The following is a 27,038-nucleotide window of genomic DNA, read 5'->3' as shown; positions in this document are numbered from 1 at the left end:
GAACTAATATGTACAAGGCATGTTTGAATCAATTCCCACTTTATGCTGTTATATTCATTTATTTACAACTGAATGAATTAGTTCAAGCAGGTCATAAAGGGTTAAGCATATTTTATAACTAGGCCAAACCGGGGGGGGGGGGGAGACACTACTATATATTAGGTACAATATAATAATCATTAGAGAATTGGCTCAATAATAGTAATAATAATAATAAATACAAAATCTGTATGAATTAAAATATCATATTTAAGCATATTCTATGACTGGGCAATGTCGGACGCCCTGCTAATATATAATAATCTGAAATCAGAACCAGAGAACGACAAAAGGTAAATAAATTATAACTACAACTTATATAGAAAGATGGAGTATATGAACTTCACACCAGTTGCTCTGAATACTGTGGATATAAGATCAGCTCATTATGAGGGGATTGAGTTTGCCAGAGTTCTAATAGATTAAATGTTGGGTAAATGAATTTAATGAATTAGTATAGATTCATTTACATGTTATAAGAAAACAAGATAAAAAAAACAACCAAGGATACGATCATTTCAGAGATGAGACTGTGTTTATTTATAAAATGGAAAGGGAACAAAACAAATAAAAACAAAATGGCAGTGTCAAATTGTCCTCTTGTCAATACAACGCACAAAAGTCTTTGTTCCTTTCTTCTCTCAATCATCGTATATCCAATTTTATCTTCCACCGTTTGTTCTTATTCTAAGCTGCCCAACAAAAACACCACTCAACTGCCGTCCCATTTAACAGTTACCAATTGTGTACATATGCAAATTAATGGCATACATTCACCAATAAGCAACCTACAAAATTATGCTTTTCTTTTCTTTTCTACATTTTCTGCTGGCATTTTACAGACTAAGTAAACACGAGGTCGTTTGCGAGAGTGATGATTGCTATTACATTATTTAGACTATTATCTCCTCATTAGCACAAAAGGAGAGAAGTTGAGTTTGACACGAAAATAGCAATCAATATGCAACATTACATTCAGCATCGAATCTCTTGTGTAACTTTTTATCCTTGTTTCAGGGATATAATTAGAATTTGGAGGAATGAGATCCATATATTTGCAGACCATGGCTGGTGATCAAAATGTTGTAAAGGGATATAATTAAAATAAATTCCCTTTAACACACAAGGTCGGTTTTTAATGTGGAGAAAATCCAGCTTCTCAAAAAGTGGTACCCTTGAAATAGATAAAAGTTTTCCTCAAACTAGAAGGACGTCTCCTGATAAAGGACATGAAAAGATAATATATTTTGGTTCTTGCCCAAGAACCGAGTGTGATATTGTGTTTTTATTTTGAAATGATTAAAACAGATTTTTGTTTTATTTTAGAAGAGTAAAAACATTTAAAAACGAAGTAATTTTTAAAATCATTTTACTGTGCTTTATATAATCGTAAGTTAAACTTTTTCTTATTAATGCTATATCATCTGAAGGTTTTAATTTATAAAATATTTTAATATTTTGTTAAATTTATTTTATGCTTACATTGAAAACACACTGCATACATGTTCATTTTTAAAATGATTTTTAAAGTGATTTTTAAAATACTTAAGATAATGTTTTTTGTTTTAATTAAATATTTTAATGTCATTAGCTCTAAAAATATTTTTATGGTATAAATTTCTCCTTTTTTTTTAGCATCAAAATAGAATTGCATTTTATTGGGGAAGGGGCTTTACAGAGATGTTTACAGAAATGTAAATGAATAACACATTTTAAACTGGATATTTAAGTACACAAGTTTCAAGAATCTAAATTTGTTCATAATATATTTTTTTTAACATTTTAACATTAAAGCTGTATTTTTGTATGTCATTTTTTAGTTGATATGAAGATAGCAAGGCAATGTTAAGATATAAAATTACTTTTATAATTAAAACTTGCTGTTTTTAATTAATAAAACAATATAAACACAACCAGAAATTTTTTTTAACTGACTTTGATAAAAACAATGAATACTTGAAATTCTTTCAAATAAAACAAGACAAGTATGAATTAGGCAGCCATCGTTTTTAATTAGGTCAACTAAATGATTTTTTGAACTGTTATTAAATATTGCTTTATTAAAACAAAAGCATCACAAATCTTGATTGTAAGTAAAATACACTTATGTAAATTTAAATGAATTACAAGTTGTTTTATATCAAAAAGAGATTTTGAATAAATATTAAAAGGACAGTGTTCCATGAATTTGGTAATTTTCTAATGTATGGTTGTTCATCATTTACAATAAAATGGTTCGACATTATTTGTAAGCAATTTATTTTATATTAAAATTAGGATTTATGTCATTCTTTTGAGTATAAACAACATGTAATAAATACTATACAATTACCATATTTGAGCTCATATTCAAACAAAAAGTCAACAAGACAGTCTTGCCAAAACAATTATGTAGGGGCAGATTACTCCGGTTATTTCCGGTTTGGAACTATTACAGAGTACGCCTCTGGTTTACTAGCATGAATTCCAAATTTGTTCTGTATGGGGCATCTTAGAAATCTGGAATCAGAAATGTATAGAATAAAAAGTTATTCGAATTTGATGTTAACATTTAATAGAATGTTTCTGGTTCAGTAAAAATGGTGTCATTTTAAGCATAATCTATAAAAACAATGTTACGATGTCATTAAAACATTAATTTCAATTTCAGAAAATTTCTGTGAATCAAGACTCACGGACATTTTGTATATTTCCAAATCGAAAGTAGCTAAAATTATTTTTCCTTTACAAAATAAATGCCATCAAGTTGACTTTTTTCTTTGAATAATACAAAAATTATCGGAAACACACAATATTTTTATCTTGAAAAAAAAAAAAAAAAAAAAAAAAAAAAAAAAAAAAAAAATGGTATAAATCATGATTTTAGTACAAAATAAATTGAGAGCAATACCGAATTTCATTTCACTTTAAATAACAACTGATGATACATTAGGAAATTATATGATTTTAGATCACTAAAACATTTTCACATCAAACAAGCCAAATATCAAGTTTCATACCGTTTTTTTTTTTTCTGCACATCATTTTTCAAATTTTTGAAATCTGAAATTAAATAAAAAATAAAAAAAATAGCCTCTGCCAATTATGCTAGATTTTCTTAAAAAAAAAATATCCCAATATTTTTTACATCTGGATTTGCATCAAAATTCTGTCATGCTAAATAGAGATAAATTATTTGATAAAAAGAAAAATAAATAATCCAAAAATTTTTTCCCTAATTAATAATAATGTTAATGTTTACCAAATGAACAATTATCATTAGTACAGATACTGAAATATTCTTTATTGTAAAAAAAATAAAAATAAAAATTTTATGTTTAACTGCATAAAAAATAATAATTTTATGTTTAACTGCATAAAAAATAAAAAATTTATGTTTAACTGCATAAAAAATAAACATTTTATGTTTAACTGCATAAAAAAAACATTTTATGTTTAACTGCATAAAAAAATAAAAATTTTATGTTTAACTGCATAAAAAATAATAATTTTATGTTTAACTGCATAAAAATAATAATTTTATGTTTAACTGCATAAAAAATAATAATTTTATGTTTAACTGCATAAAAAATAATAATTTTATGTTTAACTGCATAAAAAATAAAAATTTTATGTTTAACTGCATAAAAAATAAAAATTTTATGTTTAACTCAATAATAAAATTGAAAAAAAAAAAAAGGGAAAAAATGCATTTATGGCTTCTAAGAAAAAGAGTGTATAGCTTTTTAAACCTTTTAAAATTAAACAAAAAATAATAAGTTTATAATAAGTTTAATCATACATGCAAAATATGAAAATAAATGAAAATAAGTTTGTAATATTTTTCTAGTAAAGGACAGGGTGAACAAGTTGCAATAACCCATATATAAGGAAAAATTGCAAGTTGTTTGAAAGCAATGAAATCCTGCTAAAATCTATTTCAATGTAAATAAGTGACTGTATCTATCAATACAAGCAAACGCAAATCCAATGAGAAGTTTTAATAATTTTAATTGTTTTCCTTTCTAATATTCATCTAATAAAAAAAAAAAAACTGTCCCAGTGAGCAATGGATTAGATTGTTTGAATCAGAAAAAAAAAAATGCAAAGCCAGTTAATTTAAAAAAAGAAAACAAAAAACAAAATTCCAAAACTACTTTTTCTGTTTGCCATAATTCTCTTTCTCTAAGGGTTAAATAGTATCAATATTTGTGATGATATTCGCTATTGTTTGTATAATGGACTATTTCAGACTTCTGCTTTATAGTTTTAATACCTTTGACTATTGAGAGAGAGAGAGAGAGAGACACACACACATCATAAAAGCCAGGGAGGGGTCAAACAGTGAGAGAGGGTAAGAGTAATAGACAGAAGATTAGTAAGAGATGGGTCATTTGGTGAGTAAATTTCACATTGTGGCTAATTAGAACAATTAAAATAGATTTTAATTTCAAACATAACTCAATCCCAAAACCAAATAATATTTTAATAAACTTTGATTAACTCAGCTTTAGTATAATAAATGCACAATCAATCTGTTTCCAAGCAGAGTTCGTTCAAAAAATGTTTCTACAATCAGAAAACTAGTTTCTATCATGAGAGATACAAGCACAGCACTTAATCACACTCCAAATATGTACATGCAATAAAGAATAAATGAGAAAAATTCAATATTGAAATGAGAAATTGTTGTCTTCTTTGCATGGATGAGAAGCTATTACTCACATATTTTGATTCACTAAAGATCCATAATTGTTACTGAATAATTAACGTTTAATTTATCTCTGGTTATTTTATGAGATCACTTAGTTTGCAGCAGTAGGTCAATAAATACTTATTTAATGATCAGTGTTGCTACTCTTTTAAACGCAGCAGATATACAACTAAATCATGTAAAGCATGAATGTTCCTAAAAGAAAATGAGGTAATGCTCGAGCAATTTGGCAGAAATCAGCTTTTTTTTTTGCTTTTTTTGGATAAAAAAAGTGGAAATTTGCATCTTTTATTAAGAAACTTTAGTTACAACCCATTTGAATCATCACCTGTGGATTCCAAAGATGCAGTATATCAAAAAGCTATCAGCATCACACCATCAATTAAAAAAACATGTCAACAGTTGCAAATAAAAGTGTAAAATATTGAAAAACAATAAAACCAATGTTTTTTTCTGCCATATTTTAATATTATTGTTTTACAAAAAGAAATGAAAAAAGACATCAAAATATGAAAAAAATTACAATTATGAATCAGATTTTTTGGAAAGTGATTGTAGAATATATCTTCAAACTATGAATGGAATGTAAACCGACTGATGATAATGTAGGTATGTATGTCAAAAGTTTGTAAAATGCCGTAATTATATAGCTGGTTGTGTGAACAGGAACTTGTCACAGCTGCAAATGTTTTTGACTCCCGAGTCATCATCAAGCACATGAGGAGTTACAAAATAAAAACGCCATCTTCATAATGAGCTTCGTTGATGGCGAGTTTGTTTGCTTGAATGAGTAAGGCTTTGATAATGGAGAGGTTCAAGTTGTTATGCTGTATATGTGTTCAAATGTCAAATATGAGAATGTGCCTCGACAAATAATACATATATTGGCATGACTAGGACAAGTTTCACTTGCTGCCTGTCATGTCACCTCTCCTCACAGCTTCATTTACCAATATCTGGTAGCAGGCAACATCTCCAAAAAATGATTTTATTAATAAAAAGCATGTCCATCCTTGCTGTCTGTAATTACAACCTGTGCCTTCTCCATCATCGAAGCCTTACTCATTCGAGCAAAAACATCCACCATCAACCAAGCTCAATATGAGGGGGAAGGGGAAGAGTATACTAAAATGCATTTAAAACAGTTTTAATCCACTTTCTCAATAAATTCAACAATTTTACATTATCTAACAAAGACTCACGAGAGTTGAAAATGTTTGCAGATAGGATGAGTTCCTGTTCACACTCAAGCAGGATTTGAGATCATTGGCCCACTAAATTGAAAGAATGGATCAAAAACAAAATAAAAAACACACGGGAATTGTTATTGTTGTTTAATCAAAGGTGCATCAAAGAAAAAATGCTGCATAATTATATAAATATATACATGGTTCAGCATAAGTAATAACAATACATTTTCTTTTGTTGGTAACTTTGTTGATATTTAAACGTTTCTTTTAATTCATGCGCCATTCGAAAGTGGAAATCATTTTTTGTAGCATTGTTGAACTTAAAAACAAATCTGAGCTGCCATTGCTCAAGTGCCATTAGAACAGCAAAGCCTGCCGCTCAGTCTTTGGAAGATTAGCAAAGTGCATTGCGCTCAATGGAGAGTACATGCACTTTAATGAATGTTTTAATAAAGATCAGGATTTATGTTACAAAAACCTTAAGTTTTTATATTGCAATTGCATGTTTTTTCCATGTTATATTATGTCAAAATAAAATTATATAGTTACTTATGGAGGACTATATATAAGGTGTGTGATCCATCAATGAAATAGTATGAAGTAATGAAGTAATTTAATTCTACAATGACAGAAAGAGGTAATCATTTATTCAGATTGAAATAAAACATTAACCAATAAAACACAGGATATAAAATAACAATCTAAATGTGTCCAAATAAAATGCATCCATACTTTAGTTGATAACTCATTTATATCAGACTTTCAAGAACATTTCTTGCTGGCATAGTGGACAGTTCCAACTATTTCAAACTTTAATTTGTGCAATAAACTTTTTCTGGAAAAAAACCTTCAAACTTAATTCTTCAAGTACTTCTTTCAACTTGCAGTAACACTGAGATAAACATTCTTTGTTAAAAAAAATCAATATGTTTGCTAATTTCAAATTAGGTAAATTTGAAAAGTAATGAAAAATTAAATGAATTTCTGCTATTAATGTGTTTCATTTGGATACCTGTATTATACATTTGATATAATAACCAATATCAACTTCTCAAAAACGATTATTCATATATGAATTCCAAAACGGAGCTGAAACAACAAAAAAAAACAACAAAAAAAGAAAACAGACATTGTACATTTAAAGGGCTCAATGTTTTTTCAGATAAAGCTTTATAACAATAAATTTATAAATTCTTCAGGTAAGTCAACATATAAATATATATATATCCATGAATGAACTACACGATCATTCATATTCTATAACAACATGAAAAAATATTCTTCATTCGATTAAAGGATTTCTCAAATCTTTTGTAGGCTTTGAGCATTTCAGAAGTCTTATTGATGGCATAAGATTTTGAATCTGGAAGTCTGTAATTCACTATGAAACAGTCAACAGTAACATTTTTCCATTAATTTACAAAGCAATGATGTGATGTCACACTTTTTGCATATGAGTGTAGATAAAAAAAATGTAAATTATTGTGATATGGACATGTTTGTATGACACACTTTTTCAGCAAATATGGAGGTTGATGGTACAAATATACACATAACACCTTTTTTTTGTTAAAGTGTTATTTTTAGTACAAAATTTATCCTGACATATCATATATGTTAATATCAAAATATTGTAATTTAAGAAATTCTTTTCTTTTTTAACAATATATATGATAAGTTTGTGTTTTTTACTGTAGAGGCTTATTGAAGCATCACTCAAATATAATATTAATTATTATAAATTCAGCAATCAAAGGCGAAGGGATCTTTATATCAAATTTGGTGCATAGTTTTGGAACCTATAAGTGATTATAATTATTACTAACAGGACCCCATGGAAATTCCATGACTGCCTTTTTCTTATATCTGTATAAATTACTGTTAATATTTCTTTTGAAATAATAAATGTATTAAAGATTTAAGAATATTGAGAAAACATTGTCTCTTTCTCCCATAAAAATAATTGTCAGTATGGCTCAAATATTTTTTTAAATAATATGAAAGTTTCTCCTTTTTATTTATTGAAAGGTGTAACAAGTTATATTGATTTGAGACAACAAATGTCCTGTTTAAAATAAAAATAATTATCAGCTCAATATTTTTTAATAAATAAAATGTAACATTTTTAAATTAATTTATTTACTTAAATTTGTCAAATTTATTTCAAATTACATTAGAATGCAAAGAGTTTTTTGTGACAGAATTAATGAGATTTTATTTAATTTTGGTACAAATCATTTGAAAATAGGTAAAGCATAACTTTTTTGCATTTCCTCTTTGTTGATTGGAAGATCTCATTTGTTAAAATGGGTGTCTGTACATACAAACGAGGTACAAGTGTTTTATTATACAGATTAGTAGTAGTATGTTAAAAATGTGATGGTTAGTAGTAGTAGTAGTAGTAGTATCATTGTACCTCATGTACAATTTGCATGCCAAGAGTTCTTCATACCAAATTTGATGCAAGTATATCCCAACCATGTTTTTTGTCTATAATCATTTACTCTTTGGTATTATTAACATTTTAATCCTTCCTATGAAGTGCTCTGCTTCTCAAAGATACTTTATGCTAAATTAGATATAATGCTGTTAAGTAGTTTGCATGCCTATAATTAATCAACAGACAAAAATGATCAATTTTAATACTATTTCTTTACATGTACTTCTGATAAGTATCTGACCAATGATTATTTCAATAATATACAGAAGAATTTGCCATTTATTTTTATTGGATAATTAACAAAGATGATTACCCAATGAAATTACTTGATTTGTTAAAATTGTTAAATCACATTCTAATTCATTAGGCGAGTCTTGAGTCTTCCATTTTATAAACATTTTGCTTTAGTTTTCATACTTAAATTCAAACATTCATCACATAAAATTAATTATTCAAAATTTCACGTCTTATTTAATCAATTAATAAAAGAAAATAAAAATTTAAGAAACACTAATTTCTTTGCTTAATATATAAGGATCACATTCATTCCCGGACAAGACTAATTGTCTCTGCTAGATGCATATATTGATGGATGATGGGAAAAAATACTCCATGTGAAACTGCATGTTGTTGAGGCCAAAAAGATTGATAATCCTCAATTTAGATGAAGATAAAAAAATGCTAAAAAAAAGAAATTCTTTTAGCAAGATCCGGTCTATAAATCCGTCAATCAAACGATAGAAGTTTTGACTAAGTTTTTGGGATGAAAACTTATTTAATAATTTACGTTCTCTTTCTTTCCTCCATTGTCCCCATCGACATTGATACTTATGTTTTTAATATGTTTTGCTCAATGTGTCTTCATGTGTACAAGTCCTTTACTTAGAATGATGTTCTTGCTTTTAAATATCATGTTTATGGCTTATTTATGTTTGGCAATGTTTATGAAATCTTTAAATCTGATGAGTACATTAATGTTTATAGTTTTATTAATGAACACTTGTGATATCAGATTGCATGGAATGTTATACAAACCTTCTCAACTGTATTTGTTTTTTTAATTGGTTATACAACAGTTTTTTGTTACCACGTGACAAGAATAAAATAAAACTATTAAATATTTTTGTTTTATTTTTACAATGTATCTGTATCTATTCTGTAGCAGAAAAAACTTCTCAGATATAAATTATATCAAAGTCGATGAGGATGGGGACAATTGTCCGAGGAAATATAATGTAAATAAGTTTAATTCCCCAAAAAAGAGGGTTTAACAAAAAATGGACGGATTTCTACTTCCTAAAACAATGATACAGAGATGAAAATGTCTGGTAATTTGGATTGAACAACAATGGTGCAAAATCTGAAAATACTATATTTTTGCAGTGTTTTTAGTTCTACTATTCTCTTCACCTTTGATATTTTAACCATGTTGTGACTAATATAACATCTGACCTTCTTCAGTTAATACTCTTCATTCATTCAGACTTTTCTTCTAGATTCAATGTAGTTGATTAGTTGTATGTTGATGTTTCCTTCAAGTGTTTTGACGATTATAAATTCATGAATTATCACACATAACTCGACATAAACAATGGAATTTGAAATGAATATTCTTATAAACCATTGAATTTGTAGGCGTAAAAATTTGGTACTTGTACAGTTTAATCAAGACATTCAAAAATGAAAATATCGAAAAAAAAAAAAGGTTATATTGTACGTATCCGTTTTAGACTAAAGATCTCAAAAAAAAATTTCATTTAATTTGATCGAGTAGTTTTTTTTTTTTACAGTGGAAAAACAGGTTCTTATGAGAGCGCGTTGAAGTCAGCCATTATGGAATTTGTTGAATACGCCATGGGGAGATAACTCAATGTAAAGTATAAAGTGCCAACACTCCCTCCCCATCTTTAATACTAGCTTTTCTTCCTAAAGATCAAACCTTTTGCTCGGTATCAGAAATTGTTTTTTTCGCTGTAAAAAAAAACAAAAAAAAAACTACTTGATGAAATTAAGTGAAATTTTTGTTTAGAACTTTGTTCCATAACGGATACGTACAATATAACCTTTTTTCGATATTTTCATTTTTAATGTCTTGATTAAACTGTACAAGTACCAAAAATTTAAATCTAAAAACAATGACTTAAGAACATTTATGCCATGCTCTATGTGACTGATTAACTCACATCATGGACTATTGTTCATGAATATGGAATAAATGAATCGCCCATAGTTGAGGGCAACCAGATATCATTCTTTTTCTAAACTACTACAGAGAGAGAGAAAAAGAGAGAGAGAGAGAGAGAGACAGACAGACAGACAGACTCTTTTTCCCTGAATTGCTCCACTTACTCTTGACCACCACCTTATAAAATATATTAAGTGTTTTGCAAAGAGGCAACAAGTATCACATTTTAAATCTTTGGTATGAGTCAACCAAGGATTGAACCCTGGTCTCCTGACCCATTTAATTACAGTGCTTGCTACTCTAACCATTATTCCAAGTGTTCATAAATTTTAAAATTACCATAAATATAAGCAATCCACTGTATTTAAAACTGTAGGAAACACTAGCCAACATAATACACAAATAATCAGGAACATTAAATATGAAAAATTGTCAACCAGCCGAAGGTCATAAGATTCACTGTTGTTCATGAAGTAAAAAAATAAATACCAGGATGAGGACAATAGTGTGAAGAAAAACAATGCAAATAAATTATTATCCAATAAAATTATAATTTTTTGCTATTTACCATAATTTATTGAAACCAACCAGTGGTAAGCAGGGGAAAGAGAAACCAGTTGCTTTTGTAACCGGTCTTACCATGACACTGTTTATCTAGTCTCTCTCAAACCCTGGATCTTCAATCAAAGAGGAGATCTTCATGCCAAGAGGTAAACTGGCAGCAGCAAGACATCTACGACTCATCAGATCAAATTTTCGTCCTGGAAAAAATACAAAATTGTAATTAGGATTTGGTTTATGCATATAAATACTTGCCAAACCAATGTACACAAAATGCAGACGTACTTGAGTGACAATGTTTTTGTTGGATCATGCTTATAAGATGTACTGAGCACATCATCAATTTTGAGCTTCATTAACTGACGCGATTATCAATTGAAGGAGATGTATAGAAGAGACACATGCAATGATTTTGATGCCCAACACATCGGTTGCCAGGAATCTGGATAAAGGACAGCACTGACAGTGCATTGCTCCTTTCCGAGTAAAACAAACTAACCACTTTGAGATTTGACTTGGAAAGAATCACCAGAAAAACAATTTGTGGGATATACTGAGATTTATCTCAGTATAGAGTAATCCATGATGCTGATAAGTCATTGGAAATAACCAGCTCAACCTACCAACTATTATTACTACTAATTATCAATTATTATTATTAATACTACTACTACTTCTTTATCCTGACATGGCGTACCAAGAGGGGAATGCACATTTTTTTGTTAAGATTTCTTTTTATGCTTTCCTTAATTGAAGTTTAATTTTTCATCAAAAGAAAACAAAAAATTAAAACACCATAATATTTCAAATTTCGACTCCAAGGAACTCAATCAAGCTAAGAAACCAATCGATCAAGTAACTGCATTCTGTTTGTTTTTGTTTGTTTTCACATAAATATGGATTACTGTTCATTAATAAATATGGATTACTGTTCATTAATAAATATGGATTACTGTTCATTAATAAATATGGATTACTGTTCATTAATAAATATGGATTACTGTTCATTAAGTCTACTTCATGTTTTATTTGTTCTAAATATTTTAGATATATTATCATTTTTTTCTAATGTCACACAAGGAAGATTATTATTTTTGTACACTTGTTGCTAATACAAGTTTTATCTACATGCCGCCCTACGAGGAGAGAAAAACCGCAAGTATTAATAACAATCTAAAATTAGTGTCAGAAATGGGATATGAACCCACATGATAATTTTGAATGCTATTTGAATCAATGGGTGAGCATGGAGAAGGAGGGGGGAAGCAAATTTTTTGGGGGGGGTCATTAAAATTTCTTTTTACTAGCGGGGATTTCAATTCTTAACTTACCAACCACTTTCTAAAAACAAAACAAAACAAAATTGTCAGTTTAGAAGGATTTCTCCTTCAAGGGAAGACTCCAGAAGCCAATGGTTTCAAGATTGATTAAATTATTTATTCAAATATTTTTTATTCATTACTTTCAGTTATGGGGGAGGGGGAAGGTTCTCATGCACATTTTTACTGTTACGCACACTTTTTAAGCATTAATTAACATGCTTTTTTACATTTCTTTTTACTAGTGGGCACCTCACCTTATAAAAATAAAATTACCTCAGGCAAGAAGGATTTCTTTTACATGGACAAACTTGACATAGTCTTCATTTTCTTCTAAAACTCCACCTTATTATTGCTGTTACCATTACTACCACTATTATCATCATCATATTTTTTCCTTCCTGTCATGGGCTAACAAACCAGCTTTGCAAGTTTTGATTCCAGGTTAGCAACACATTGCTTTTATTTTTTTTTAGGGGGAAAGAATGCATGTTTTCTTTTAATCCTTTATGCACAACTTTTTCAACATTAACTAACATGCTTTTCAAGATTTCTTTTTATTAGCAGTGATCTCAATTCTTTACTTACCAATCACTTCATAAAAACAAAACAAAATTAAGCCAATCTACAAGGATTTCTCCTTTATTGAAATCATTTCAAGATTGATTAAAATGTTTCTTCATAAACTTCTTTTATTCATTACTTTCCTTTACTGAAAGGGATCGTGCACATTTTTTTGCTGTTACACACATTTTTACATTAACTAATGTGTTTTTTAACATTTCTTTTTATTTGTGAGGACCTCAATTCTTTATTTACTGACCACTTCATAAAATAAAACAAAATAAATTTATCTCAGTCCATGATAATCGACTAGATAATCATACTTGAATTTGCTCTGAGGGCAGGTCTTTTAACAAATCTGTTCTGGCTTTATATTATCTTTCCACGAGGCAATGCCAGTAAACATACATATAGATATATATGAGGGATGTTTAAAAAGTAATGCCTCCTATTTTTTATTCCATCTGAATGGATCAGAGGGATTGCAAATTGCATTGTTATGATGACTAACCTAATGCATTTATGACCTGAGTTTCATCTCTGTTGCAGATATTAACAGTGTGAGTCTCTAAGAAGGCAACCCATGTGTCAGAAGTCAAGGTGTGTTATTGAATTTCTGATAATACAATTAGATTTTTAAAATCTTGATAATTTATTTGGTTAGCTTGGTTTTATTTTTATGTGGTTTCTACATTGGAGTTTACTATTTTCCTCACTTCTGGGAAGGATAAATTTTTCTTGTATCTCACTTCCGCAATTTCTTTTTCCTTTTTAAAGATTACGCATTATCTAGAGTAAGCTGGGTAGCTTTCAAAGTAATTTGGCCACCTAGTTTCATTAGAGTATTTGTGTTTAGTGTGATTGGGTTTCATTAGATCACATTTTCCACATGTTCTGTACTCTGTGCAATTTTCCTTGTTGTGTTCAAATTTATGGCACCTAAAACATCTCAGAGGACTGGTATATGGAAGTTGACTTTCAATTGTTTATCCAATGTTCTTTCGGAGTTCTACAGGTATTGAATGTTAGGATATAAGTATTTGTATGTGTGGATTGACCATTCATTTTTATGCCAATTCAGACATGATCAATTACTCCTTATTTTCCTAGATCAATGTTGGTTCTTTGGTTATAGCTAGGGTTTGTTCATGGCTTCTTATGATGCTTTTTTATGCATTTAATGTTTTTGTGGGCAAAGATCTTACATAACTAGATTTCCATTTTTCATTTTCAGTTTGGAGTTTACTATTTGGGAATAGAGCTTTTTCAATTAGAAATGGAGATAATTTGCTGATCTGTTTTCCTTCTACAATTTCAATAACTATGAATCTTGGGAAGTTTTTTTTATATATATTCAGAAGAATTGTCTTTCCCAGGATTGGATTCTTGTTCAGTGTCCAAGTTGGAGATCTTGGAAAGGTCAGAGTGCATTTTTTTAGTTTTTCCATTGTTGTTAATTTGGTTTCTGAATTTTTTATTAAGGCTTATTATATCCATGTAAATATGTTGGTTTCTTTTTTATCTTCCTTACTTCCCACCCTCCTCGGAGCCCAAATGGAAACCCATTCACTATTTCATCCCAGGGGTACAAGAAAAGTATTCTCAATTAGTTGAGCTTCTGCCATCATTTATTGATTCTTCATTCGGTTTCGTCTTCCTAGTTTTATAAAAATGTCAAATAAGAACAATTATGTGGTTTTCACCCCAATATTGATTGACCCATGCCACTGTCTTCTAACACTTACTTGGTTTACCTAGTTTAATGGTAAGAATAAAAAGAAACTGTAGCATCCTTGAATTTTATTCTTAGGTGAAGTAGTCAGCATTTCTAAGTGTAAATGCTAGGGTTTCATGTGACTGGCCAATTGATCAGATCGGATTTCCCAACCACCTGTCTAGCCAAAGTAAGACCCAAGGTGCTGCAAGGCCACATTCTCTTTGTCCTTGGGTCATAATTAACTCAATCACCAAGATCCTATTCCAAAGCATTACAAGTCGCCACCCACAGTCAACAGGTAGCCCCACTGAGGTACTTTCTGCAGAGAGATAGCTGGTATATTCTAGTGCCCTAACAACTGGGCAATCATTGTGTCTGTGTTCATCCATTACTCCTAAGGCAGCTTCCAGCAGAGAGAACCAAATGATAATGTAGTTCATCACAAAGGTTCAGATACCAAATAAAACATAAAATCTCCAGAGGAAGGATATAACAATATAATGCAAAAAAAAATCACTGACCAGCTAATTGCTTCAAAAGTTCTTCATAAGAACTTTACACTATCTCCTTTTCCAGCTACTCTATGAAATCCACCTTCATGGTAGCTTCTCTCTATTTTAACACAACTGATTATTTCAAAATTACAGTCATTATATGATTATTATTATTATTATTATTACATTATCATATATTACATTATATGATATGTTTCACCAATCACAGTTCAGTATTTCTCTGTCTCTAACATAAAACTTGGCAGCGATAATAATACACGATGTGTGCCAGCAAATAGAGATTTTATTTATTTTGTTTACTCAACTAAAGTAACAGCCAAAAAAAAACAACAAAAAAAACAATAAAACAAGAAAATCACGCAATTACCTGATGGATCAAGGACAACACCACCAGCTTCCCTGACAATGACAGCTCCAGCAACAACATCCCAACAATGAATACCATATTCAACATACCCGTCACCACGGCCTTGTGCAACTGCACACATATTCAAAGCTGCTGAGCCATACGCTCGGATTCTGAAACAAGCAATTATTTGATATTTCCGAGATGAAGAATTTATTGTAATCATTTACATCATTCAGATTGTTATACCCACCTTGGCTGTTGCTATGTCCATAATCATTCAGCCAGATCTGCAGGGTCAGCTAAAAAAAAGTCTATATCTGCAAAAATTACCAAGTCTCTACTTTAAAGATAGAAATGAAAAATTTAACCTCTGGAATTAGTTTAATGGAAAAAAAAAATACTGACACCATCTTCTACAAAAATTGGTGACAGACTTCTCAGTTATGGTCTCATCCATTGTATAACTGGATAAATGATCAACTCCTTTATCCATTAAGATAAACAATATCCTAGAATTTGTGGAATCCTGTTACAGCAGTAGTAACAACAGCAGCAGAGAAACGATTTCTGTAAAATATTCACTGTTTATTGGTTGCAATACTTAATACTGATTGGTCAATTCTATCAAAATATTCAATCTTAATTGGTCACTTATACGAGACTTCAACCTATTGGAAAGAGTTTGTCCTGTTTTGCAAGGGTCCAAATACAGCAGTCAGTAAGTCTCAATGTGGCACAGGAATGTATGTCAGTCACCAAAGTGTTATTAACTACAACACAGACTAGTTGCACAGGATTACCTAAGAGTGTGGAAGATCTGCTCCGTGCCTCATCCCAAGTGGACGAGATGGACATATCGGAAGTATTGGCGCGGGCACGAGCAATACTAAAGAAAAGCCCTAACACTATAGACCAAGCTACAACCTGCTATAAGTGTGGAGGACCCAACCATTTGGCCCGTGATTGTCTTTCGTCACGTCAACCAACTCAGAAACTTGACGGGCCGCAGTGCTACAAGTGCAAAAAACGCGGACACCTGGCCCGCACCTGTGCGGGAAACGGGCAAGGGGAAGAAGCTACAGCGCCAGTCTTCTCCCCAGATCGTCATTGAGCAGGGCGCTACCCACTGTAAGCATACACATTAATGGAAGCGAGCGCCTCGCACTTGTGGACACTGGGTGCACCCAGACTCTTGTAAGCAAGATATGCTGTGCCACTTGGAAAGCAGAGAGAATTCCGGTACTAACTGTAGGTGGAGGTTCACTAGCCTCTTGTGGGGTGAGCATTATCCGCGCAAGCATCAACGACGGGCCTGCAGTAGCCGTGCGAGCCCTGGTTGTGGAGTGAGAGCTTCTCGGGTACGACCTACTCCTGGGTATGGACTTGATTACACAACTGGGTGGAATTACTGTGGACAGAACCGGTAAGGTACAGTTTGTGCTGCCATAACTCTCAACGAGCCTGACTTTCATGCAGAGTATGATAGAAACACCAATGCATGGACGGCGTCTTGGAAGTGGTCAAACGATCAGCCACCAATATCCTTGCGGAACCGGTTATCGGAATATCCCCCACCCATGTGGCTAAGGGAACAGTATGAGGAAGAACTGCAAACGTGGATCGACAATGGCTGGCTTCTTCCATACCCAGAGGATGAGCTTGGCCCCCCGCGAGGGTTGATTCCCTTGATGGCTGTCGTACAAGAGACCAAACAAAAGGTCCGCCCCGTCCTAGACTACCGTGAGCTCAATGAGCATGTCGACCCATATACAGCAAGGGCTAATGTGTGTGCACTCAAATTAAGGGAGTGGCGACAGCAGGGATCGAACGTGGCAACTCTTGACCTACGCAGGGCCTATCTGCAAATACGCATTGAGAAGAAATTGTGGCCATTTCAGACTGTAGAAATTGGAGGAAGCCGATATTGTCTAACCAGGCTAGGGTTCGGTCTAAATGTGGCACCAGGCATTATGACAGCAATCATGCATGCTATCCGGCAGCAAGATGAGGCAGTGCAACAGGCAACATCCTCATACATCGATGATATATTCGTCAATGAGAGCCTCATGTCCGCGCAATTGGTTAGAATGCACTTTGAGAGCTTTGGACTGACATGTAAGGAACCAGAGCATCTGTGCGATGGAGCAAAAGTTCTCGGCCTGCACGTGCGCAATAGCAAGGAGGGACTTTGCTGAAGAAGAGGAAGTCACGTCCCCAAGGTCCCATCAAACATCACTTGACGAACAGTGTTTTCGCTTTGTGGAAAGACGGTAGGCCATTTCCCTGTGTGCGGTTGGCTCAGGGTGGTCGTGGCGGCCATAAAAAGACGTGCAACAGCCGTGTCGTCGGGATGGGACGATGTAGTACACGATGTCACCCTAAGGAGCATGCTGACAGAGACTGTGTCCAGGGTGACCAGTGATGACCCCGTTCAGAGAAAGTGGTGCGTCAGCGGGAATGAGTTTACGGTCTGGGTGGATGCTAGTTCACTGGCCCTTGGAGTTGCCCTTGCAGTTAATGATTCCATTATTGAAGATGCCTGTTGGCTTCAGCCAGAGAATGATTCGAGGCACATGAACCTGGCCGAACTTGATGCCACGTTAAAGGGCGTTAACCTGGCGCTTCAATGGCAAGCCAAGGTTCTACATATCATGACTGACTCAGTATGCACTCATCGGTGGATAACCAATGCATTAAGTGGAAGAGTACGGCTGACGACACGAGCATCAAGTGAGATGTTAATTCGAAGACGGCTTGCCACCTTGGTCGACACCATCGCAGAATACGACCTGACCGTGGACGTAGTGTTGATCAGGTCTGCGCTTAACAGAGCAGATGCGCTGACAAGAGTCCCTCAACGATGGCTTCTGGCTGGTGCTCGGAGAGATACTGATAATCTGCAAAACATATGTGCAGCAGTTGTGTGTAATGTGGATGCAGCGCGCATCATGGAGATTCATCGACAGTGTGGACATCCTGGCATCAAGCGGACACTGTACTTTGTCAAGATGATTGATCCAGGAGTAGAAAAAAAAGATATCCGAAGAGTGGTGGAAAGTTGCTAGGCCTGCCAATCCATCGACCCAGCTCCAGCACGATGGAAGAAAGGGGAGTTGGAAGTGAGTGGTAAGTGGCAGAGAGTGGGCATGGACATCACACACTATGGTGGCAACCACTTCCTTACCCTCATCGATTGTGGGCCTACACGTTTCGCAGTCTGGTGACTCCTCGGGCGCCAGGACTCTTGCAACATTATTCGCCAGCTGTCATCCGTGTTCTGTGAAAGAGGTGCTCCCAATGAAGTGCTGACGGACAACGACCCAGCCTTTTGCAGCCATCAAATGAGGTAGTTCTTACAAGAATGGGGTGTGCGGCTGCGGCTTAGATGCGCTTATGTGCCTTCTGGCAATGGTATAGCTGAGAGAAGCCATCGCAGCATCAAAACAATTCCAGCCAGGAAGCAGTGCACCATCGCAGAAGCTGTGTACTGGTATAATCTCATGCCGAAGGATGGCGTCTCTCCAGGAACGGCGCCTGCAAACGCAATCTATCAGTACCGTGTCCGAGAAAAAGGAATCCACCCCGATACAACTGTGACCACGGAGATAGAACGGAATCAATATGCCAAAGGGGATGCTGTCTGGGTGAAGCCGCCAGGAAACCGATGTACTGACAAGTATAAACGGGGCACAGTGACTGATGTGGTGAGTCAGCAGTGTGCCCAGGTTGCTGGCGTACCCCGTCACGTTAGGGACCTACGGCTGCGATACATGTACCACCTCCAGTGAACGATGAGAGTGACTCTGACTCTGAGACGAGTGGGCCATCGCTTTGGTTTGCACCATCCCTATCAAGCAGTGACTCTGATATCAGTAGCCTCCACGGAGATGAAGCCTTCCCCGACCATCAGGCGGTGGATGAGAGCGCACGCAAAGACGAGAGCAGCACTGCCCTCCTTCGCAAAAGCACCCGACGGCGGCGATCGCCACCCCCCTGCCGTCTCTGTGATCATGAGATCAGGAGGGAGTGTGGAGAAAGAAGTGGCTTACCGTTAAAGCGGCTGCGCGTTTGTGCCTGCAGAGCACAAATTGAGAGTCAAGATGGCGCCCGCATGCTTTTATGTGGAAAAAAGTCTCGTGGAATCTGGGAGAATCTTGTATCCTGGTTCCATAAATAACGAGGAAAGGAAAGCGGGAGGAGGGACAATTTTTAGTCACTAAAGCGAACAGACGTGTGTAAAAGAAGAGGTAGAAGAAAAGAGTGTGGTGAACGAAACAAACAACGATTCGGTTGAAAGTAGAGTTGTAACGAACACAGTTAAATCTAGCCATGTCTGCTTGGATACTGGCATCTTGGCAAACAACACAAGACAAGTCATGAACTATTAAATATAACAACAATTCACACAGTCACTCAAAATCATAAGTCCATACACATTTGGGCAAAAACAGCAGTTTCTTCATCTGGATCCTTTGAACTTTTCCTATTTTCTTCTTAATTCTTTACTTTTAGTTGTTCAATAAGTGTGAGGGAGTGTGTTTGCTTAACAGCATTTCAACCTCTAAGGCTCATTTAATGCCAAGGAAACGTTTATTGACATAGAAAATTTTAAATTTCTTTAAAAAGTTTGTTTATCTTTAGAAGCAAGATGCTTTAAATTTTCCGAAAAGTTTGTTTTCAAATGTAAAGAGTTTGTTTTTCTAGAATAGAATCTTACTAGATTAGTTTACAGAAGTTTAAATAAATTTGTTTCTTTTAAGTACTTTAAAATTTGTTAAGGCGGCCATTTCTTGGAATACTTTTCCAATACTTGCTGCTCCGAAATATTTCTTCTAAGTGTGTTTGTATCTTCTACACTGTCAGTAAATGTTTGTTATTTGTTGCAGAGTTTGCAGTTTGGTGCTTCCTCTGCTTTGATCGAGTTAGTTTTGCGTGTCCTATTCATATTCAGTTCAGTACAATCTCATCCTTTCTTCCCTTCAAGGCTTTTTGTTTTTCATTTTTGTTTCTAGACTGATACTCATGCAGTTTTTTTTCTGTGCACCTATTCCACTCTTCTTGCCACTTGTTTTCTATATGTTCGTTGTTCAATGAAACGTAAAGTTGATATGTCATGTACAGATCAACTTGGTCATTATTTTGAATAATCTATTATGCTTTACATTATCGAGAAGTTGTGAGTTCAATCTCTGGTGAAGGAATCAAAGACAAATTCATCAAACATCTAAAAGACATGAAGATCATTAGTTATTAGGTAATGGTTTTATCCCAATTAAGCAATGTTGAGCAACTGGTCAGTACTAAAATGGGTGACCATTTGGGAATTCCAGATGCTGCATGTGCTCGCCACTTATCTCAGCATTATTTCCAGTCATCCTGGACTTCTCCTTGCCACTGGACTCAAACAGTGCCAATTCAGAACAGGTGTGGTTAGAGATTGTGTAAACCTTGCCTCGTAATTACACATGTATTATAAGGGGTATCGATTGTCTTCCCAGATTGAACAGAGGCATCAGTTTCATCCCAAAATTTCTGCAAGTTAATCATTTACAACAAAAATCACCTGAGAGTTGAAGAGTACAAAAGCTGAAATGTTATGAACATAACGGTTTGAAACATGTAAATTATTTTAAATTTATCACAGATTTTGTCATTCAAAAATAATTTCTTTTAAAAAATGTATATCTAGAATGAAATTTTTACACTTTTCATCTACCATATTTTATTTATTTTTTATTAAATATCTCAAAATGGAACACAGCTAAATATAAAATGTGCTTTCATGAGTTATTCTCATGAAAGCACATTTAAAGCATTAAAATTTTCATAAATTTATAACTTACACATTGCATAATTTTATATCCACATACAAATTACACATTTCATAATTTTATATCCACATACAAATTACACATTTCATAATTTTATATCCACATACAAATTACACATTTCATAATTTTATATTCACATACAAATTACACATTTCATAATTTTATATCCACATACAAATTACACATTTCATAATTTTATATCCACATACAAATTACACATTTCATAATTTTATATCCACATACAAATTACACATTTCATAATTTTATATCCACATACAAATTACATATTTCATAATTTTATATCCACATACAAATTACACATTTCATAATTTTATATCCACATACAAATTACACATTTCATAATTTTATATCCACATACAAATTACACATTTCATAATTTTATATCCACATACAAATTACACATTTCATAATTTATATCCACATACAAATTGCACATATCAACTTAATAAAATAAATTATGCTTATACTCAACATTCATTCAAAATTCTAGATTATAATAAAGAATATACTACAATATAAAAATGTGGTAAACTTTAATTTTAGAGGAATCTAAATAAAGAACACTGAGCATTTAGAAATGAGAAATAAATGGAGCAATCTTATCAAACTTTATTTTGTTTTCAAATGTTATAAAATCGAATTTATTTTCTATTTCTATTTTATGCCTTATTGTATTATAGGAAAATTTTTTTTTTAAACATGCTAATCATTTAATCTATATAATAAAGTCGATTTTTTTTAAAAATCAGACATAGGTTTAGAATCAAAAGCTTCATATGCTAATCTGTTCTATCAGCCACTTAGTCATCATGTGTATTTTGAGTACATATGTGTTCATTTCATTTTCTTTAAAAATTTATATTTTCTCTGGGTAGGCTGTTTCTATAAATTTAAATCTTACAAAGAGAAAGTTTTGTCCATTTTTCACATGTATTATCTACTACTCCTGCTCCCATTTTCACTGGAGGCAAATGGTTGCAAAATAATGTCATGAACACCATTTGTGTTTCAATTTTTATTCTTTTTGCTTGTTACATTTTTGATCAAAATAATGACTTCCCCTTCTTCTTTTCACATTTCAGAATACTAACAGATTCAGTTCATTATCGACATTTATACATATCAACTTATTTTCACATTCATTTTCCATTATTCTCATCATATGATTTATGCAACAACAAAATAACATTACTGGGTCACTCCAGAAAAACGAAGCTAATTTAGAACTCAGATTTTATTTGAGAAAAGACGAATATACTTCTAGATTCTATTTTTGAATGGTTCACATTCATTTTCCGGCAAAAATAACAAATGTTAGCAAACACTTTAGTTGTATGTTTTGGTAAATTTTATGATTTTTGTTTTTGTTGAGGACAGCATTAGGCTGTAAAACTATAGAGAGCCTGGTCCACCAAATCTATTTTATTTGCTTGAAAACAGTACTTATTATACAACTCTGTCAACATTTCCAAGTAAAAATGCCTCAAACAATTTAGCAACAGTTTTTTTTCAACTATAAGCATAATTATTTAAGTTCAAGTGTATTTATACCTTTTCTACTGTATGTTTACAAAAAAAAACTCCTACCAATTTAACTCATTGGACCTTGAAGATTTTTTATAGCTAATCAAAATCGAAACAAATACCTTTCCAATTGCGACTGACTGATTTTCATTTTAACACAATCTTTTGAAGTACACAATGCATTAAAATTTTTTTAACATATACTCGATTTTTCACATTAAAATTTATGAGTTAATGCATGCTTCAATTTGATAGTCTCAAAAACATAAAACGAAACAAAACTTAATAAATGTTGTTCATTTATATAATTGATGTTCAAAACCTGCTCTGATCACTTTCATAATCAAAAAACTTTAAGTTTAAGAAAATCTGAGATACACAGCACAAACAGGTACTTCAATTATTGTAGATAAAAGAAAACAAAAAAAATAGATAAAGAGCAGAGATAATAAGTAATTACCCATGAGATGCTTTGTTGATTGTAAAAAGGTTTTTAAATTTTACAGCCATCTTCTCAGGGTTGCGGTTGGATCCAAATTCCATAATGAACATAGCTTTTTCAATATCTAATCCAAAGAAAAAAAAAGTGTTTTTTTTAACAAAAGAGTTACAACTTATCAAGACCCAGAGGCTATTCAAGGATAAGGGTATGCATTACATATTTCAATACTATGTAAGAAAAAAAGTGTTTTATATATATATATTCCAATATTATGTAAGAAAACTAATCAAGATAACTAACATTATTTATTGCTTATTAAATCCATTTGGATTCGAACATCTTTATCTTTATTAACCAAGTAACAGACATGCAAGAAGAAAAATCAAACAGTTAAAATCATTATTTTTTAATGAATGCAACTTAATCTGTGCATTTTCTAAATACCTATGATATATCTACCGTACTTTTGCATTTTGTATTTGTTATAAAGAAGATAAAGAGATTCAACAGGAAAAGAAAAAAATATGTATTTAACAAATACATATAAACCATGCTTCCTAAAATCGTCCCACAATGTACTAGACACATGTTTAATAAACAAAACAGCAATTATTTGTAATTAACATGTTTTTGTCATTTATTTTCTACAATAAGACCTAATGAAAGAGCATACCTAGACATGCATTATAAAATATATTTCAATATAATATATTAAAATATTATGGGTATTTTTTCAAGTATTTACTACCAAAGTGCTCAATATAAAGTAGAGCTTTATAATAAGTTTGAATGGAATTGTGTTTCTTCAGACAATTGTAGAAATCTGAGGAAGAAACATGATTACATCTGCACAATCATTTAAATTTCTTTATCTCAATTTATAGAAAGTTAGACATGTATTAACAAATTAAATGAATTTGAGGACATAGCTGCCGATGTAAGGGTAGGTAATGTGGGCTATATTCAGCTTCATTTAGTTTTTCAAAGTGAGTAAAGAGAGGGATTTGAAAGCCTTTTGGCAAAATTTAAATATATCCAATTTTAACAATAAGTAATAAGAGGAAGAAACATGATTACATCTGCGCAATCATTTAAATTTCTTTATCTCAATTTATAGAAAGTTAGACATGTATTAACAAATTAAATGAATTTGAGGACATAGCTGCCGATGTAAGGGTAGGTAATGTGGGCTATATTCAGCTTCATTTAGTTTTTCAAAGTTAGTAAAGAGAGGGATTTGAAAGCCTTTTGGCAAAATTTAAATACATCCAATTTTAACAATAAGTATTAGACATCAATATTTATTAATATTCCCCAAACATCAGTTTCTTTGGAGTATTTTAAAGGCTTTTAGAGAGCATAATGTGAGCAAAGCTTCCTATTTGAAAATTTCAGATTTGCATTAAAGTTTAACTATAGTCAATAGAAATGAATCAAGCAAAATTTTCTGAATTTAAATTTTTTAAATTTTAGGCGTTTTCAAGAATTAAAATAATGTAATGGATTTTTGCTCTGACTTGGAATAAGGATTTTAGATTTATTAGCATTATATCTTGATTTTAATTTTTGCTAAAAGTGGTGCAAAACTGTTCTGTTTAGGGAATCCATTTTACTCATCCTGGGACGGGTATTCTTCTAGTTATAAAAAAAAAGTTATGAAAAAAGAAGGAAAACATAATAATATAGAATAGAAAAAGTAGTCCTATAAAAAGAAACCTGGAAAAGATGTCCCTTTTTTTCTCAATGGAAAATGAACAAAAATATCATCCAAGGAAAGAGAAGACTGAAGAGAAGAGAATAAAGAGTACATGTTAACATTTTTAGACATAATTAATCACAAATATATACACACACAGACACATACTTAAATATTAGGTAATACAGGAGTGTGGTCTTCTGATTCATGATCTACGGCCATTAAGAGAATTCGTATAAATTGGGAGGTCATTTCCACTAAATCTCACATTCTGTATAAAATTTAACCAACTCCAATATTTGTAATAGTTGAACAGCTGGTATTTTATTTTGAGATTTACTCACGTTTTGGTAGTGCAACTAGTCTAGGAGAAGGAAAAGTCTGAAACAAAACCTTCCTCTGGTAATCCCAGCATTGTTTCCAGTTGTCTTGAACTTACTTCATATGAGAATCAAGTTCTAATGCTAGTTCAGAAGAACTGAACTAGCATTAGAACATGAACTAGAAGAATTGAAGTTATGAATTGCACCACCGTGCTTTATCATAAATACCCAAATTAATCACTCTTACAGAGGATATTCATTTTCTTGAGGTTGAAAGTATAGCTTTTTGATAAAAAGAGAAAGAAAAGTATCTTAGTATTCTGATATTCAGATTGATGAAAATTGTAATATTTTTTTGCATGATATCTTTGCGATTAAGATCTTTAACAAGAAAACTAATAGAACAAAAATTTGGTTACAGGATCACTTGCTATTAAATGTATAATAAAAAAATTTTTAGAATTTAATTAAAATTGTCAAGACTCACCTTCAAGTCCGGTTACAGAGATTTTTTCACCATTACAAAATGAACCATGTCCCTTTCTGGCTTCAAAAAATTCATCAGTAATTGGGTTAAAAACAATACCAATGATTTCCTATGTAGAAAAAAATTATTGAAAAATATTTTTAAAAAATGTTCAAACAAATACATATTGCTACTGGTGATCTACCTACCTACATCACACTGTAAAGTGGTACAAATAAAAATGCTGGACAATCATGATAGTAGCTAAAATGAACAGATTTAGCATAACACTATATATAACACCACTTAAAAACACCTTTCCAAAAGTAAACAAGACACATATTTTCAAACAGATTTACTCTCAAAATCATATTTTTCCATACATATATATGTATGGGTAATTCCAGGTCAAATCATCCAGTTCTTGACACCCATGTCCTCAGATTTTGTTGTAACTTACACTACAGATGGACATCATAAAAACTAAAAAATCCTGAAAATTTAAACATGTAACTCTAAGCAGTTGCGAATTTAGAGCAATTTCATTTTGCATAAATCACCCAAGATGTCACCAGGGCGACATTTTAATAATCACATTTTCTTGAATACTTTCAGTCAGTTTGGAACATTATGTGATGCTAAAAATTCACTCAGGTAAGTTTTTTGACTCAAAGAGTCCAAAAATGGCATCAGATTTGCTCAGAAAGTATGTGATTTTACCAGATTTAAAAAATTTTCACATGTGCCCCAATATGTGAAAAAAAATGATGTGGCAGAGATGGCACTGATGTTTTTTTTTTCTTTTGGACATTCATGCAATCACTATGAAGTACCTCTGGACTAGAAATGATAAAAAGTTCTTTCGTTCACTCACGGTGCCTACTCGAAGTCTTTTTTCCAAGGGTTCAGAAATACATTGTTGGGGGGAAGTAACTCTGATGAAGTTGGGCTGACAATCTCAATTTATATAAAATTCAGATTGAAATAAATTTAAGAAAGTCTAAATAGTAAAATAGTAAACGGTAAAATAAGTTAACAGTGATCAGATATTTACTATAAAAGTGGACTTCACAAAAATCAGCATATGACAACATTATCTACATGGATTATTCTCATTAATTTTAACTGAGAATAAATTTTGAATAGTTTTACTTATAACATGA

The 27,038-nt window shown here is 32.1% G+C and overlaps 1 protein-coding gene across 4 annotated transcripts in view; it reads right to left on the bottom strand.

Moving 5' to 3' along the window:
• Positions 1-555: 555 nt before the first annotated feature.
• LOC145297682 (inositol monophosphatase 1-like) overlaps positions 556-27,038 on the bottom strand; it is a 53,718-nt gene continuing 27,235 nt past the window's right edge. Inside the window, exons 6-11 of one of the 4 annotated variants that reach the window (XR_013870308.1) lie at positions 25,897-26,005; positions 23,409-23,514; positions 15,591-15,742; positions 11,116-11,308; positions 3,039-3,081; positions 2,032-2,538 (exon numbers count right to left, since the gene is read on the bottom strand). Coding sequence is in view for 1 of the 4 variants with exons in the window: in XM_080143876.1 (XP_080000002.1) it covers positions 11,202-11,308; positions 15,591-15,742; positions 23,409-23,514; positions 25,897-26,005 (474 nt within the window). In the remaining 3 variants the exon portion in view is untranslated. Of the gene's footprint in view, positions 2,539-2,851; positions 3,082-11,089; positions 11,309-15,590; positions 15,743-23,408; positions 23,515-25,896; positions 26,006-27,038 lie in introns of those variants that run through there. The other 3 variants (XR_013870306.1, XR_013870307.1, XM_080143876.1) reach the window with 3 other exon arrangements.

Source organism: Euprymna scolopes, chromosome 18 (assembly GCF_053919585.1).
Source record: "Euprymna scolopes isolate OS-2025 chromosome 18, ASM5391958v1, whole genome shotgun sequence".
NCBI lineage: Eukaryota > Metazoa > Mollusca > Cephalopoda > Sepiida > Sepiolidae > Euprymna > Euprymna scolopes.
Note: the sequence above shows the minus strand (reverse complement) of the source record. Positions and strands in the feature narration are given on the sequence as shown.